Below are 18,128 nucleotides of genomic sequence, written 5' to 3'. Positions count from 1 at the left end.
GTGCTCTACCTGTGGACATCTCTCCAGAGGGGATGAGTTTTGTGATTGTCTCATCTTCTCTTTCCGTGGAATCTGAACTGGTTTTGCGCCACACCAATGAATCGTTGCCTGAGAGAGAAGAGATATTGGAAAAAACCACATTCGTGACAACAGTTTGGGAAAGGAGATGGCCACCATCCAATTACTTACTAACTCACCGAGACTCCTACCTTGTGTAACCGGGCAACCAAGGAGCTCCACCTTTAAGGCGATCTTCTGGTACCACGTCTGGGGGATGACCCGCAGGTATCTGGCCACGATGGGAGGGATGAAATTGTTCATCACTGGGTCCCGAAAATTCAAGTTGCCCCGAAACACCTGTGGAAACAGGTAACCTTCTCCTGAAGATTCTTTTTTTTTTTTTTTTTTTTTAATACATTTTATTTTATTTAATTTATTTATTATTTATTTATTTATTTATTTTTACAGAGAGGAAGGGAGAGGGAGAGTTAGAAACGTCGATGAGAGAGAAATATCGATCAGCTGCCTCCCGCACACCCCCCACTGGGGACGTGCCCAAAACCAAGGTACATGCCCTTGACCGGAATCAAACCTAGGACCTTTTAGTCCGCAGACCGACGCTCTATCCACTGAGCCAAACCGGTTTTGGCTCCTGAAGATTCTATTAGTCAGTTTTTTATAAACCCACTAGTTGGCCCAGTGATTGAAATTTGTGCACGGGTGTGGGGGAGGGTGGTGTCCCTCAGCCCGGCCTGCACCCTCTCCAATCTGGGACCTCTCGAAGGATATTCTACTGCTGGTTTGCAGGGATCGGGCCTAAACTGGCAGTTGGACATACCTTTCACAATCTGGGACTGCTGGCTCCTAACCACTCACCTGCCTGCTTGCCTGATTGCCCCTAACCACTCTGCATGCTGGCCTGCTCATCAAAAACGTGCCCCCCCTTCTCCCCCGCAGCCTGATCACCTCCAACTGCCCCTTGGTGCCAGTGTGCTCGCCTCTAACTGCATTCCTGCCAGCCTGCTTGCCCCCAACTGCCCCTACTGCTAGCCTGCTCCCCCTCACCTTCCCTCCCCACTGGCCTGCTCGTCCCCAACTGCAACCTCCCCCCCTCCACCCCCCCCACCCCCCCGCTATTCTAAGCACCCCAACTGACGCCCACCTACAACATGCTTGCCCCCGCTGGTCTTCTCACCCCCAACTGCCCCTCCAATGGCCTGATCACCCACAACTGCCCTCCCGTCTTGGCCTCTAACTGCCTCAACCGCGGCCCTGCCACTATGGCTTTGTCCAGAAGAACATCCAGAAGGTCTCCTGGAAGTTCTCCCAGTCTAATTAGCATATTACCCTTTTATTAGTATAGATTCATACCTGGCTACATGAAACCAAAGCCAGGATTCTATGTCTGTTGCATTTTTTAAGACACTCTTGATATTAAAGATACAAGGTTCTGCGAAGAAAGGCCAAGTTACCTAACTAAGCTGGCACTGAGAATCTGTTTTCTGGAAGCATGCTGATAAAACATATGGAGGCTTGGTCTCCTGCTCAGTTCTTTTCCCCCGAGTTTATCTTACCTTCTTTTCCTTATTCACAATTCCTTTGTAGGTCCTCCATCTGGAGTTGTTGTTTTTGAAGTTCATCATAAAACTCTTAACATAGAAGTTGAAATTTGGATATGCGGATTCTGTGGTCCGAATCCCTTGTGAGAAAACATTATTTTTAATGTTTTTAAATCATGTTACAGACAGCATGTATTTTAACTTCAGGTTTCTTTTCTCCCTCACTCATGTGAAATCCCTAATCGTTTCACCGGCCAACGTGTCTTATTTTCATTGAGAAACCTGATAGCTGATGCGTGTTTTCACACTGAGATATACCATAGACAGTTTCACCATGGAGGTATCAGTTCTCTGGCACATACATTCATATTGACCACCCACATGCAGGTTCTTCCACCGGGACAATGTGGAGATTAGGATGCAGTGGACTTTGAGGCATCTATTTAGTCAGAAACACAACTGCAACTCCAAGTCATTTTGCAGTTGTGAGACTGCACTTGTGTCAGTACCTGTTATTTTCTTCTCCTCTCCCAAATCTATTTCCAGCCACTCTTGTTTGTGGTTCTTGCTGCTGTCCGCCAAAGACCATGACGGGCTGTGGTCCTGACGTCGGGCATGGCCAGAAGACCAATGAACTTGTTCTCTAAACTCATCGTCCCACTGCCAAGAATCTCTGACTTGCCCATCTGCTTCCAAACGTAAGGATGTGCTGCAACCTAGGAGAAAAGAGCATTGAAATACTTCAGATATAAAACCTAGAAATAGTTGTTTTACTTCCATTGTGATAGCAAATCCTATATTCAATTGCTAGTGTTTGAATGACTCAGTTTGCATTTGACTCCCTTGTACTACATATCTTGAAATGGTTGCTGCTTTTGTTTCCAATGGACCTTATGGAAGTCACATTCCCTATAAGTGACATCTCTTAGTCCCTAGTGTAGACTTCCCTTTCTGACCTAAATTCATCCTGATTTTAATCAAGTGCAAGGGGCCTTAAAGGCTTAAAATGCTGAGGTTCTTATCTATTACAATCTGTATCTTGAAGAGCAGGTATGTCAGCTGCTCTGAAGATCAGTAAATTGTACATGACATCCATCCTTTGGACTGTCCATGTCCAAGGCAATTGGAGGGACCATGTAAAGGCCACACTCCTCTTCCTGGACAAGGAAGACATCATATTGTTCTTCTTAAAATATCACACTTTAAAAGAGGGAGAAGATTACACAGAGTACCTTAAAAAGCCTTTATTTTTTATACTCATGTTCGATAACTTGATTCAAGAAACCTACCAACCAAGTTGTACTATTTAAAAGCTTTTCTGGCCCTGGCCAGGTAGCTTAGTTGGTCTGAGTGTCATCCGATATGTCAAGGTGCGGGTTCAATCCCTGGTCAGGACATATAAAGGAAGCAACCAATGAATGCATAAATAAGCAGAACAAAAAGCAGAACTCTCTCTCAAATCAATTAAAAAAAAATCTTTAAATAATTTTCTGTTAAAATCGAACATGGAATTTATCTTAAAATAATTGTCATTTCAAATTTTCATTCTTTTTTGGCAAAAGTTTGAGAGAGCTTAGATTATAAAGAAATATATTTTCTGCTTAACATTAATATTAATTAAGCTTATTGTCTTGTGTATTTTTAGTCATAGCATACTTGGTAATGTGTGACCTGAGGGGGGAAAAACCCAAAATCCTTTAAGCTGTATCACCTGAAGGATATGGAAGAATAAACTACCATGAGGAATTGGAAATATCAAATTCCTAAGAAAAGCATGTTCCTTACCATTGGAGGCAAACAGAAATCGCTTGTCTGACAGGGAACCACTGAAATAGGAAACACAAACAGAAAAAGTGAGCTGCTTACCTGGCTGTTAACGACTGGCACAGCACGATACCTGGTAGCACAGGACTCACAGAGTCTCCCCACAACCCATGTCATCAGCGTAGCCCCCAGCAAGGCCACTGATATCAGCCCCATCACTAGCATTCAGCATCAGGCCCAGCAAAGGTAAGCAACTTTCCTAAGTTCATCTAGGTGACAAGTGAGCAGGACTCTGAGTCACTGCTTATGAATAAAAATCATTGTATTTGAGAAGAAATGCACAGATGTAGAGTTTCAGAAACAACCTTAAATCCCAATCCTATATAATAAAAGCCTAATATGTTAAGTGTCCAATGGTTGGACCAGTCACTATGACATGCACTGGCAACCAGGGTGCAGGCACTCTGATTGGTAGGTTAGCCTATTGTTGGGGTCCACCCTAGAGCCCTCCCACAGTCTCTCCCCAGCCCCAATCATGCACCAGTGGGTCCCTTGGCCTGGCCCTGCACCCTCTCACAATCTGGGATCCCTCAGAGGATGTTGGAGAGCTGGTTTCGGCCCGATCCCCACAGGCCAGGCCGAGGGACCCCACAGGTGCATGAATGCATGCACTGGCCCTCTAGTTAATTAACACGTTGCAGACAGATCACGAGAATTCTCACTTCATATTACACAGTGTTTTACAAAGTATCATACTTACCTAGTAAAAAGATATTAACCTGTAAGAACATGTAATAAAAACTTCAAAATGCAATGGGTATTTAATTTTAAAGCGTGCCATTACCATTTATGTAAAATGTATTTTGTACTCGTTCAATAGAAACTTATCTGGCCACTGGGTAAAGCTAGCAGTAAAACTACGAGTCCACAGTGTGTTCATATATGGTGATAGAGGCAGAAAGGATCACTGCCCTGAATACTTCCTTTGGTTCAGCATTCACCGTAAATGTCTCACTCACTGTCAACAATCAAAGACCACAGCGAGAAGTGAAGAAGCCTGGCCACTTTTAGAGGAACAGCATGCCATTTGCTAGCTGCCTTCTCTACAGACTTTTCTACCCTTTCCCTTAGGGGTCCTGCCCCAGATATGTTGCTCTGAACAGCCTCAACCCAGTTTCTCTCTCTGATCGCACAGCACCAAGCCACGAACCAGCGCCTGCTTCAGGATGACAAGGTACAGCTGTCACTGGGAGAAAATTCAAAGCATTTCACTGACTGGCCTGAACTGGCCCTCACTGCTCTAAGACAGCCTCCAGCTCATCGGCATTCAGCTCTGGGCCTCCAGAGCCCTGCTGCTCTAAAGCCTGCATGGAAGAACTTATTAAATTAGCCTTGTTCTGAGCTTGCCTTCTTCGAAAGAGAAGAGATTTCTAAGATCTAACGCCATATTTAACTTTCTAAAAATCCATCACTAACTCAATGGTGTAAAAAATATAGAGAACCACAATAGAAAATCTGGAACTCTCAAGATTTATCTCATGTACATAGTACTTACTGTAATAGATACTAGAAGGAAACACAAAATGGTAGATGTCACCAGCCCTGCATGGCTCAATGGTTGAGCGTCAACCTATGACCCAGGAAGTCATGGTTCCACTCCCAATCAGGGCATATGCCCGGGTTGCAGGCTCTATCCCCAGAGTGGGGTGTGCAGGAGGTGATCAATGATTCTCTCTCATCATTGATGTTTCTATTTCTTTTCCCTTTTCCTTCCTCTCTGAAATTAATAAAAATATATTTTTTAAAGGTAGATGTCATATGTGTGGCTTTATTTTACAATCTGAGAATATGAGTTACATTTTAATATATATATATATCAATTGATTTTTTCAGAGAGGAAAGAAGAGAGATAGAGAGCTAGAAACGTCGATGAGAGAGAAACATCGACCAGCTGCCTCCTGCACATCTACTGAGGATGTGCCCGCAACCAACGTACATGCCCTTGACGAGAATTGAACCTGGGACCTTTCAGTCCGCAGACTGATGCTCTACCACTGAGCCAAACTGGTTTTGGTATGAGTTACATTTTAAATATCTAACTCTGAATTATATATGGTAATATTGGACAGAGAGTATGGAACTGAGAAGTCCGCAGAGAACTCCAAAATAGTTAGAAAGAGCATGAGTACCTTCCCAACAACGTTTTTCTTAGAAGAAACAGGTAATCAAACTCTTTGGATTAATATTCTCTCTCACATGCTTTGTCTACCCTCAGGCAGAGACTCCATCAACCCAGGTACTCCCCATAAGGTTCTATTATAACCGCTGTCCTGAATGAAATGCAGGCCCCATTCATTTTTCTTATGAGAAAACTCAGACCCACTTGGGTCAGGGGACTTGACTAAGTTCACATTTAGTGGCAAAGCTGGGAGGAGGACCCAGCTCTCCTGACCTTTAAGAAAAGAGGCACAGTGTTGTGATTCATACTTAAATTTTTATTAAGATTCATCTAGAGCCTTTCTTTGACGGATCTTCCCATCTTCTCTAATGTCCCTGCACTAAGTATTTCACTTGAAATTTGGCCCAAATAAACCCAAACAATACTGCTGCAAGCCTACACTTGTTCCCACTGCCAGAAACATTAAGATTTTCTGCTGTTGTTGAAACGGAGAAGTTATGGTAAGAGGGGTAACTTTGGAGTGATCCCCTGGAGAAGATGATGCCAGGGAAGGCTCAGCTTCTAACAGCTCCTTCCTCACTTTCCTCCGTTATCAGCGGGAACGGTTTTTTTTCCATCGCACTCTGTGGAACTAATGGAATATGACCATTTAGAGAATTCCATGGGTACGTGTCCTCTTTTAAAAAAGAAAACGCCCTCGGGATGTGGGGGTTCAGAGGCTTTCACAGATTAGGGTGAATGTATTCAATCAGATTCCAGGAACTGCCTGCCTTCCCAGCGGGCCACAGAAGCAATCAAGAACAGTCTGATGTAAACAGAAAGACAAGCCTTCCCGGCCTCCGGTTGGAGCCATCCTCCTCTTGTGAAGTCAGCACCTCTTCCTGATTCCATTCTGGTCTCCCCAGATCCAGGAAGTAGGCTGACCCCGGATGAACCCCAAAAGAGCCCTGGATATTTACTCTTGGGGCTCTTTCTTCCTCCGCTGCAATGCTTCTTTCTGTGTTTTTTCCTGAACACCAAACAATCATGTGTGGGAACAGAAGTTCAATGACCGCACGTACACTGGTTCCCCAAACCAGCACAGATAAAAACAAGTGCTCCCTGAAGATTTGGGAATCTAAATGAATGAAAAAGCCTATCAGCCTACACTTCATTCCTCTCCTAGAGCAAAAAGTCAGTGCAAAATCAGAGCTAGAAGGAAGAAGGGACCTTGCTAGAATTTTGGATTTCCTATCTGCTCACATCAACACAAAAATGGGAATATCTCTTCAAATACGGAATATGAAGCAAACATTTTCCTAATCCATTAATGGTTCAGATAGTGGTGCTCTTTTTTTGCACTGAAGTTTAATTTCAAATTATATAAAGCAGCTTCATATGTATTAAGCTCAATTGATATCGCAGAAGTAATTGAGAACATAATGTTTACTATCACTCAGTGGTTTTAATAATTTTTATTCAAAAGTAAAAGAAAATCTTAAACCTTTCCTTACTCCAAACTAAAATTTTCAATTTTGGCCTTTTGAAGTGCTGGGCACATGGCATTTGGACTGTAACTTAGTGAGCTTAGGCCAACACCCCCAAACCCAGAAATCATTCTTTTGTCTCAAAGTATACTTGTGAGTTCACAGATTGGTTCTTTGAAACGTAAAATAAATTTTCTTACAAAAACAATGTTATCCTTTGTGGTCAAGATCCTTATTTGACACACAATATTACTAAACTCTAATACATTCAAATAAAAAGTAATAGCGATAGCGTTGTAATTAGCTAGTTATTAATACCAGAAAAGGAACAAAGGGAAGGCCAGGCATTATAAACACAGCATTGGGCAGCTTCACTGGGAAGCTGCAACTTTACACACCCCAGGGAACCCCCAGTCCATTCCCTCACACCACTGGGGGAAGGGACTGGACAAAGGGGAAGACGGCTGCATGTGCAGTGAGTGGGGGTGAGGTAGGGAAGGTGCCTGTCAGTCAAACCTGGGAACAGAGGTCACTAGCTAAAGGGGGCAGGGCCACTGCAAGCCCCGGAAAATTTGGGAATACATAGTCTTCCAGACAAAGGAGCTCACTCTCTTGGTTTTCTGGTTCCTTTGGTTTTTGTGCTCCTGCTTCCTTGCATTTCCTCGTGTTTCCTCCAAAGCCATGTGGCCTGTGGACCCCACACACCATGGGCTGATGGACTGCACCGGGAACTCAAGCTAAGCCAGCCTGATGCCAGATTGGACTGTGCCCCAACACGGAACGGAAACTCTTGGCAACGGCTTTGATCCCAGCTCTTTTGAGGGTACAGCTACACGTCTCTGGTGGGATGGAGGGAAATGGGGCCTCGGAAACTCAGGGGTGTCATTCCACAGAAATAAAGCTTCCTATACCATGGTATCCTTCCATGTGATGTTTAACCAGATAAGATAGTTCACAACCCATTGTGAGGATGGAATAGTAAAACAGGATCATGTTCTTTCTGCAAGAGGGGGCTAGGGCCAAATGGCAGGGGAGCTATGCACAGCGAGCCAGTGGTGGAAGATGTGGGTCCTGACCTACTTTCGGATCCCGAAATGCCTGTCACCTCTGTCTTGTGCTATGTCCTCAGAACCAAGAACATGTGACAACCTGTCAGAAATACCAGAGTCGCAGTCATGGGGGGACATTTCCAGGGACAGACAGGGCGTGAGGAAGAGAGATAAACACGGAGGCTCAAAGGGCACTTTTCCCTCACTAGGCACTCATCCAAGGGGAGCCTCCCTCCGGACTGTTTACATGTGTGGACATCTGGTCCACAGTTGAGCCTATATTTAGTCCTCACAGCCCTAGTTTTCCGTTCCAGGAGCCGAGGAAACCTGGAAGCATTAAGAGCTGAGGCTGAAACATTTAAAGTAGTTGACATACTTTTTTCTTAAGAGGCTACTAAAAAAGCAGAGGATAATACCAAACAGAGAAGTAAACAATGTCAACCAACGTCATTGTTCTTCGCTTCGGAAGTATTATTCATCGTTAAAAGACTGTCTCCAGGAGCCTTCTGGGGAGTGCCGTAATTCAGAACAGGCTTACTTCAGCTCCCCAGTCTCCCTTCCGTATCTTCAATAATATGGAAGATTAACTATAAATTCCTGAAACTGGAAAGACTGAAAAGAAATCAAGTCTTTTGCTCTCCACTAAAGCACCTGAGTAGAAATACTGCTCCGCTCTGGGACTTCGTATGTGAGCCATTTTAATTTGCTTGTCAGCATAACCAGTGAACTTTTTTTATTACTGCATCTACCTTCCTCACAGACACTATAAAATACTACTGTAACACTTTCACATATCTTCCCCATAGTTAACAAACCCTTGGTATCACATATCTGCTGTCCTTTCCTTTAAAAAAAAAAAAAAAAAAAAAAAAAATAATATATATATATATATATATATATATATATATATATATTATTGATTTTTTTACAGAGAGAAAGAGAGAGGGATAGAGAGTTAGAAACATCGATGACCATCAGTTGCTTCCTGCACACTTCCCCCTGGGGATGTGCCCGCAACCAAGGTACATGCCCTTGACCGGAACAGAACCTCTGACCTTTCAGTCCGCAGGCCGATGCTCTATCCTCTGAGCCAAACCGGTTAGGGCTGCTGTCCTTTCAAAATTGTGAGCTAATTATGCCTTGGAGTTACCTCCCACTCCAAAGAAAAGTCAAAGTACTTACTCCCTTGAGAGCACACCATTGGCCAGGATTCCTTGGTATCGACTTAACCCTTTGTGCTGGAATACGCTGATCTGACCACCCATTTCATCTGCAATGATCCCTGCGTGGACGGCCGCCTTGCACAGTAGAGAGTTCTGAAACACAGCAACACTGTCACTCATGGCTGACTCAAGAAGACATTGAAAATATACCAGGAGTTTTCCATTTGGTTATAACTTGTGGGCAGCATCTCCCAAGGATCCATGGCATTCATTGAAATAAAAAGTAAAAGGGGGAGGAAAAAGTGTTAGTATATCACTCTCTCAATGACATCAGAGTCATCATACATAAGCTGTCTGGGTTGGAAGATAGAGAATTTACGTAGCAATGGTCCTCCCAATGAATAACCCCTCCTGGTGGCCATGTCCTGGTGGAGTTTCCTCCCACACGGACTCTGAACTGGCCATGCAGCTTGTTCTGTGCAGCTGCGCATGTCAGTGAGGCCTCTTTGAACCCTCTGGCCCCAGGTCACGTGCCACATGACTGTAGCTGTAGGAGTGGTTCTAGGCTAAAGGAGCTCAAGAATGGACTCACCGGCAAATCAAAGAGTTATTTTAAGCCAGGAAGGTCTGCGGTGGCTAAAATAGATAACCGTCCAGCAGAAATAGAGAACTGATCAGAGTTTATTAAATTCGGTTTACCAGATGTACGCACTGAGGATCATTTGAGAAGGTGAACCTATCCCACCACAGCTTCATTTTACAATTAATTTAGAGATTTAAGAAGGCATAGAAGACAAAATAATGTCAGACCATGAAACAGCTGCTATCTGGTGTGATAACCCAGCAGGAGTGCCTGCCTGGCTGTGTAGCTGGTGGGCCTGGGATTAAAACTGGCCTGTTAGAAAGCGGGCCTAGAGGAAGGACTAGAACTTTGCAGTGGGTTGCCCAGGTCTTAGGATCCCATGAGCACAGTTCTGTGTGGGAGGATAATTAGATCGAGTGTAACCTGTCTTGCTAGGAGACTTCCTTGTTAGGAAACTCTCCTAGGAAGGCCCCCATGGCAAGGAGCTGAGGACAACCTAAATGCTGCCAACACCATGTGAGCTTAGAAGCAAATCTTTCCCCAGAAAAGTCTCAGAGGAGCCTTCAGGCCTGGCTGACACCTTGGCTGCCCCCCTCAGACATGGAAGCAGATGACTCCGCTAAGCCACGCCCAGACTTACACCCCATAGAACACAAGAGAGAATACAAGTATTGTTTGAAGCTTCTAAGTTTGAGGTGATATCGTTTTGGGGCAACAGATATCGCATACACACCCATGGCATACAAAAAAAGGCACAAATCAGACTTCTCTGAAGAGGTCAGTTTTCAAAATACAAATTTTTCCTCCAGATAAAATCATTCTAAAAGCAAATGGTGTACATGCCCTTGACCGGAATTGAACCAGGGACCTTTCAGTCCACAGGCCTATCAATGTCTCTCTCTCATCGATGTTTCTAACTCTTTATCCCTCTCCCTTCCTCTCTATAAAAAAATCAATAAAATATATTTAAAAATAAAAAAATAAAAGCAAATGGTGTCAAATCAGTGAGTAAGCCAAATGGGAAAACTGTTTGCAGTACTTGCAATTCTACTGTGCAGGAAACCATTTATTTGCTGGTTACACTGAACAAGAAAACTGTCAAGAGGAGGCAAGATAAACCACTAAGTAAGAAAAAATTATGCTTCCTCTCAAACTGTACATAATTCTTAGGCTCCTTGCATGGTGCAGGAAATAATAGAGAAAACTTTTCTATTGCCTAGAGGGAAAACTATACTTTTTATTTCTCTTAGTTAACTTCCTGAAGTAATTTAGAAATAGCCTGTGCCAAATATATATTCAAACTGAGGAGGTATAAATCATTTTAAGGTTCAAACAATTTATAGGCCAAATGAATATCCAGTGCCAATCTTGTAAATAAAAACAACACACACAAAAAGGAAACAAAGACCAAAATAACAAAAACTGCTGCTTTCAGAATCAGGATATGCTAAAGGCAAAAATTAAAGCCAAGTTTTTCCCCCCTCCTGCTGGAGATGAAGTATCCACCTTTTAGAATATGTATGCTTTCCCCATGCTTCAAGACACATGCCAGTAGCAGTGAGAAAAAATCCCATCACATTTCTAATAATTCAAGCAAATTCCTGTAAAACTAGTTATTTTAAATAGCAATATCGCATTTTAAAAATCAGGCACCAGATTTCCAGTGCAGAAATCTGTAAAAAAAAAAATAAAAAATGAAAGATTGTGCACCTGGAAATAGGATATATACTTTATAAAAACGACTTCCTGTGAGTTAATTTTTCTCTGAGAAAAATGTATACAACCAAAAAAGTCTCATTGGGCATAGGAAATGAAGGAGCAAGAAGGGAGGGGAATAATATTGTATATAAGAATAGGGCAGAGGGCTGCCTGCACTGGCGTCAGACTCACATTCACTATTCTGTGATATGAATGTTCATGTCCTTGGTTATTATTTCATGTACCAAATGGAGTGTTAAAATGAAGAAATAAAGTATAACAAAAAGATGGTCTCTTATTAAAACCAGATGGAACTATATTCTCAGGTGTTGAAAAGGGTTCTGTTTTACCATTTCAAATGCTTAATGAGAGGTGCTAAAAATAGTAATGAGTAACCTTGGTTTTTGTACTTATTATAGTATTTCATTTATTCTAGGAAAAAAGAGAGTTGTATATTTGTCTACAGAGTTTTAGATTTTACATGATTTTACTTTGTAATGAATTTAGGCAAAACCATAACATTCCCCCCAATCACTTACATCTCTATATCCATCCATCATGTTCCCAAAAATGTCTCCTGCTATGTCTCTACAACCAGCTGGGCAGAATTTGCTAAAAAAGAAAAGAAAAATAAATTCATATTTTATGAAATTATAAATATAAAAGTATTAAAATTATACTTAAGATAATTTCTCCATAGAATACACAGGAGGGAATACCTTGCTTTAATGACAAGTCAGAAACCTGATTTATGAAAACACAGATTAATCTAAAATGTTACCCTGAAGGCAAGTTTTACATAGTAATTATTTATTTTATATACGGATGCATTATATGCCCTATTAAAAAAATGTTCCTAAAGCATCTTAATGATTCTAAGTCCAAGAAAAAAAAATTTTAAAGCAAAATTTCTAGACACTATATATAGCAGGACCTCATCTTTATAAAAAGATATTTAAAATGTGTAAATAACTTATGTTTTTTAATGGATAAAAAGATGACAAGGAATTGAATCTCTGGATTCTAGTGGGATTTTGAGACTTTCACTTTACGTGTTATTTTACTATGCAATATTTTGATTCACTCAAATAGCACTACCCAATAGAAACATAACATATGTAAACCTAAAGATTCGAGTAACCACATTAAAAATGTAAAAAGTTTTCTCAGCTGCAATTCCTTCAAGAGTCAACATATCAATAGGCTATGAATGACAGCTATACATCTATGAAAAACATGCAAAAAAAAAAGTCAAAATACTGTAAGAACAATGGCAACTTTGAAGATGAAGGCCATATGCCCTTGTTTCTATATATACACTGCATTACGATAATGTTTACTCGGTTTGTTTAAAAAGAAATGTATCAGCCCAAACAGATTCCAAAATAGCAGTCGCTTTGACTTCATTTCCTTCCAGTTTCCTCCTGCTGACTTAGCAAATTAGATGAGTAACAACATGTAGTTATCAAAACTACCCAAATAAATAACTCACAGTTCTTTCCCATAGACCTAATGGAGTCCAGCATTGCAGCAATGATCAAGGAATTAAGAAATGAAAATGGGGAATCCTACTACAGGGTTACAGACCCTTATCCTAGCACTTAGAGACAGATTATTTCAGAATTCAGACTTTTTGGGTTTTTATTTATTTTTTTATTTTAGAAAGTAAGACAGTTTCAATGATGTATATTATGTAAGACCCTATAAGGACTGCACATGTTAATAAAAACACTAAAATATCTGTGTCAAATACACAAATAGTCATATTAAGTCAAATACAGACTAAGTAGACGCCTTAATTTTAGTCCAATTTTGCTGTAAATTAATTTAAGGTCACGTTAATCAAGTATTGCTATCAAGTGAGTTACAAAATTTTTTGTCTTTCAAAGCTTTCTGCATTTCATGGGGATTGTGGACAGTTATTAGTCATTATACCTCATATTTACCTAAACACTACAAATGCTGGGCTACAACTTGAATCAGTGATTTTCAACCTTTGTCATCTCCTGGCACAAAAACATAATAACAAAAATTCTGCAGCACACCAAAAAAATATACATTTTTTACTGATCTGACAAAAAAAATAGTTATCATTTTGATTCATTCACATTGGATGGCTATCGTTGTATTGGCTATTGTCATGTTTTAAATTTGACAATGTAAGGGAAAAGAGGTCACTGCCCCTGACTAAATAGTCAGGTACTGCATGTTTTTGTTTTTTAATACATTTTATTGACTTCTTACAGAGAGGAAGGGAGAGGGAGAGAGAGTTAGAAACATCAGTGAGAGAGAAACATTAATCAGCTGCCTCCTGCACACTCCCCACTGGGGATGTACCCACCACCAAGGTACATGACCTTGACTGGAATCTAACCTGGGACCCTTGAGTCCGCAGGCTGATGCTCTATCCACTGAGCCAAATCGGCCAGGGCAGGTCCTGCATGTTTTAAAAATTCTTGCAGCCCACCAGTTGAAAATTGCTGGCTTAGATGATCTAGAACCATTACCTTACTCAGTATATTCCCCTCTTTAGAACTGAAAATGATTACTGATGCTCAGCGGCTCTGTCACTGCTGACACTGTACAGGATCACTGAAAAGATCTCAGGGAATGTTGATTAATATTTACATTGGATGAAAGGCGACTTTACAGAGCAATATTTAATTATTGGTCACATTTATTTTCGTTAATCAGACTCAGTACTGATTAACACTAGAGTTGACTCTACTTGTAAAATAGTCTCACTTACTGGAATGTCAGAGATGATTAGGACCATGCACTCTTGGGCCTAACGCTGAGTAGACTGAAGTGTGTAATCTTGGGCAAGTTACTGAACTGCTTTGTGCCTCTGTCTTTTGTGTATAACAGAACCTACTTTGTAGGCATGTTGGGACATTCACATGAGTTACTTTCATGCTAAGTCCAGGCACTAAGTACCTGGCCCACAAAGAAAGCACTCTAAGGAGTTAGAGCTGTTGTTGGCAATGATCTCTAGGCCAGTGATTCTCAAATGGGTGTGAATTTTGCCCACTGAGAGACATCTGGCAATGTCTAAAGACATTTCTGGCTATCACACAGGCATGTAGAGGGTAGAGGCCAGGGTTGCTGATGAACATCCAACAACGCACAGAATAGCTCTTCACAACAAAGAACCATCCAACCTGAAATGTCAACGGTGCCAAGGTTGAGAAATCCTGCTCTAGGCTCTTTTACCTTATAGATGAGGAAATGTACATCAAAAAGATTAAGCCATTTTTCCAGTTAAAGCTGGGATGGAATGTTCATCTCTTGCTCTCAGGAGGTTTCTCTTTTGTGGGAAAGACAAAATAAACCCTCCAAAAACAAAATAATTAACAAAGTCACTCCCCAATACAGGCTAGGTAAAAAATATTGGCTCACTGGTCCTTTGGTAGAACTCAGGGGCCAGCAAACTGGGACTTACATCCAGCCTGCTGCTTGTTTTTGTAAACAAAGTTTTATTGGAACACAGCCCTGCTCATTTGTTTACATCTAGTCTATGATTACAATTGCAACAAAACTGTATGACTACATGCAAAAGAGACTGTGTGACTGCAAAACCTAAAATATTTACCACCTGGCCCTTGACAAAAAAGTTTGCTGACCTCTGCTGTATAAGAAACCATTTCAAATATTCCTCATGAGTTATAACATAGATGACTTACAAAAAATAAATACCAATAATGTCTGGTTTAATGTCAAGGTAAACAAAATGTTCAGCAACATATGCCTGCCGCCCAGCCAGCACACCCATATTTACCTGTATTCTATCTCCGAAAAATGGTTAGCTCGGTCCAAACACGTTATCAAATCTGTCATAAAGATAATTGTAATTAGAAGACTGAATGGAACTTAAGATAGTGCCAGGCTTGAAAGATGTCTTTTAAAATAAAACAAGATATTTTTTTAAAAGCATTTATTATTTATAATTGATATATATTGTTCAGTTTAAAAAATAGGCAAAAACTGAGCACATCTGTAATAGTCTACAATAAAAATAAAGTTAAAAAAAAAAACCCTAAATTGCAATCCCTTCATTTTTTTATATGGGGAAAGGTCTGTAGTCGGGGAAAAACACAAACAAAAACTGAACACAGTGTCCTCAGGATTTAACAGTTCCTTCATCTCTCTTTCCTGCCACCAATGATGGTCTGTCAGTGGTTGTCCAGTGAGTGACAACACAATCTATTTCCAACACAAAAACCAACACCGGTTAGTTACTATCCACTGCGTGCCTACAAAGATCATGTGTATTCATTCCTTTGGCAGAAGGAAAACAATTTGAAAGCCCAGGGTGGTTCATAGAGAAGGTTCAGGAACATTGTAATTTAACAATTTAGCTGGAGACGCCTGAGTGACCCAAGAACCAGGCGTTTAATGAAAACACAAATAGCCTCTCAACTTTGATCAGCCAGGACCAAGGACTTAGCAAGAGGGTGCTCTTTGCATATGGAACCAAACTAATACTCAACAACAGAGATGCTAAAATACTGTGGATTTTGGTCCATTTTTATCAACCTTGTATAGTTTCCAAAATATTCCACACTTGCAATAGCTCTTTCTTTCCTTCATCTTTTCAATCGTTCTTAAGGAGTAACATCTGGTAAACACTGGCCAGATCTTGAGGAGGGCAGTGAATGGTACACTCCCTTCCCAGAGTACTTCAGCCAGAGGGGACTGAAAGCAGAAATTCTGGGCACCTCGGTGCCCTGGGCAGAGATGGGTAGGCTGCATGGTCATTACTCTGGAGTGCCAGAAGCCTGGCCAGAGCCTATGCCTCCGTTCTCTCCTGCTCAAGTGTCAGCTGCATGGTTAGGGGACTTGGTGATAGTGACCACACCCTGCTCATACTCACACTCCTCCGGCTGTGCTGGTTCACTGGTGTGTGTGTGTGTGTGTGTGTGTGTAAAGGGGTGTGGGTATTTGATCAAATGCGTGTCCTAAGCTAAGAAACAGGCTGGTGGAGGACTCCAGAGAATAGTCAGACTTCAGAAGGGTGACAGGGTCCCAAAGATGCTCTACCCAAGGCTACTAGGAAAATGAGATCAACTCTCTTATGTCAGTTGATCAACTTAACATGTTCTATAAAAGCATTCAATTCAGACCCAACTACAGACAATGCATTCTTCTTTTGCCTCACTTCTTTTTAAAAAAATCTTATTTTATTAATTTTTTTTTTACAGAGAGGAAGGAAGAGGGATAGAGAATTAGAAACATAGATGAGAGAGAAACATCGATTAGCTGCCTCCTGCACACCCCCTACTGAATTTGCACCTGCAGCCAAGGCACATGCCCTTGACCAGAATCTAACCTGGGACCTTTCAGTCCGCAGGCCAATGCTCTATCCACTGAGCCAAACCGGTTAGGGTTTGCCTCACATCTTAATGACATTGCATTCCTCTCTTGCCTCACATCTTAATTCTATATCTGAGGTAACAATTCTGTCCAGAGATAGGGATAAGTAGCGAGGCATTCTTAGACAGATAAAGGTATACAGGTTTGTGTTGATGCTTCTGCTATACCTGGATGGTCACTGCTGGCATAGGTGAGCAAAAAGCCCCGCCCAGAAGTGTGGGATCCACTTGCAAAGCGAACAGTTATTTCATTTGTGTCCAGCACGAGTTCTTTGGGAACATTCATACTTCCACAATATGGTCCTAAAAATAAAGCACATTTTTGGCACATTTCAAAATTTAGACCAGCACAAAGAATTGGTATATGGCATTTTTCTCTCCGTTAGTGGTCAAATTTACCAGACAAACACAAATGTAAGATTGTAATAATCACTCAACTGGAATTTTGTTTAATACTGAGACTGATAGTGAACCTGATTATACTGACAAGCCAACGGGGGAAATGGCTAACTCTGGATAAGTAATAGGCTAGAGCTAGTTAGCTGTGAACAACCCAAGAGATGGGGTTTTTGTAAAAAAATAAGACTAACAAATAAAAGTCAAATACATGTAGTAGTACAAAAAAAATTTATCACAAAAGTGATATTCTAGTGATAGTCTCCTAAACTTGCTTAAAGTACTATTTACATGTTTGTGTCCCCTCAAAATTCATGTATTGAAATCCTAATACCCCAATGTGATGGCATTAGGAGGCAGGGACTCTGGAAGGTGCTTAGGTCATGAGGGTGAAGCCCCCCATGAATGGGATTAGTGCCTTTATAAAGGAGGCCTCCAAGAGCTTGCTTGCCCCTCTGCCATGTGAAGACACAGAGAGAGGCTATGAATTTGGAAGTGGGGCCACTGTAGTGAATCTGCCTGCACCATGACTCCCAGCCTCTGAATGAAATAAATGTCTGCTGTTTTTAAGCAATTCAGTCTGAGGTATCTTGGTAACCAACTAAGACAGGTAGTAAATTAAAAAAAAAAAATGTTATCACAAAAATGATATTCTAGGGGCCTCTTAAATTTGCTCCAAGAAACTAACAAATTCCCTATTTTAGGAGATTCCAGAATGAAGTGTCTGTCCAATGCATGGCAAACATCATATTCCCATGCAGCTTTTTCCATACACATTGATCACTCTTTTGCCGTAGCTCTGGTTAACCTGTATGATTTATTTTGATTTATAAAATAAAGTTCATAAAAAGCAGAATAGTTTTTAAAGCCTTTTGAAATTCCATAAAATAAATTATGCA

General features: G+C 41.2%; 1 protein-coding gene and 1 long non-coding RNA gene across 3 annotated transcripts in view; one reads left to right on the top strand and one right to left on the bottom strand.

The window, feature by feature from the left end:
- The window catches only part of DCBLD1 (discoidin, CUB and LCCL domain containing 1), a 53,464-nt gene that overhangs the window by 7,120 nt on the left and 28,216 nt on the right, over positions 1-18,128 (bottom strand). The window contains exons 3-11 of one of the 2 annotated variants that reach the window (XM_036414755.2): positions 17,002-17,136; positions 15,240-15,291; positions 12,001-12,073; positions 9,200-9,333; positions 3,345-3,385; positions 2,069-2,275; positions 1,575-1,699; positions 207-357; positions 10-108 (exon numbers count right to left, since the gene is read on the bottom strand). In XM_036414755.2, the coding sequence (XP_036270648.2) occupies positions 10-108; positions 207-357; positions 1,575-1,699; positions 2,069-2,275; positions 3,345-3,385; positions 9,200-9,333; positions 12,001-12,073; positions 15,240-15,291; positions 17,002-17,136 (1,017 nt within the window). The remainder of the gene's footprint in view (positions 1-9; positions 109-206; positions 358-1,574; positions 1,700-2,068; positions 2,276-3,344; positions 3,386-9,199; positions 9,334-12,000; positions 12,074-15,239; positions 15,292-17,001; positions 17,137-18,128) is intronic. The other variant, XM_045573039.1, reaches the window with a different exon arrangement.
- LOC118705719 lies at positions 13,490-13,933 on the top strand. Its single transcript, XR_004983776.2, has 2 exons — positions 13,490-13,660; positions 13,896-13,933. It is a non-coding gene; the product is annotated as an uncharacterized LOC118705719 (long non-coding RNA).

This window comes from Pipistrellus kuhlii, unplaced genomic scaffold (assembly GCF_014108245.1).
Source record: "Pipistrellus kuhlii isolate mPipKuh1 unplaced genomic scaffold, mPipKuh1.p scaffold_m20_p_5, whole genome shotgun sequence".
In the NCBI taxonomy this organism is placed as follows: domain Eukaryota; kingdom Metazoa; phylum Chordata; class Mammalia; order Chiroptera; family Vespertilionidae; genus Pipistrellus; species Pipistrellus kuhlii.
This window is presented reverse-complemented; position numbering and strand designations above follow the sequence as displayed.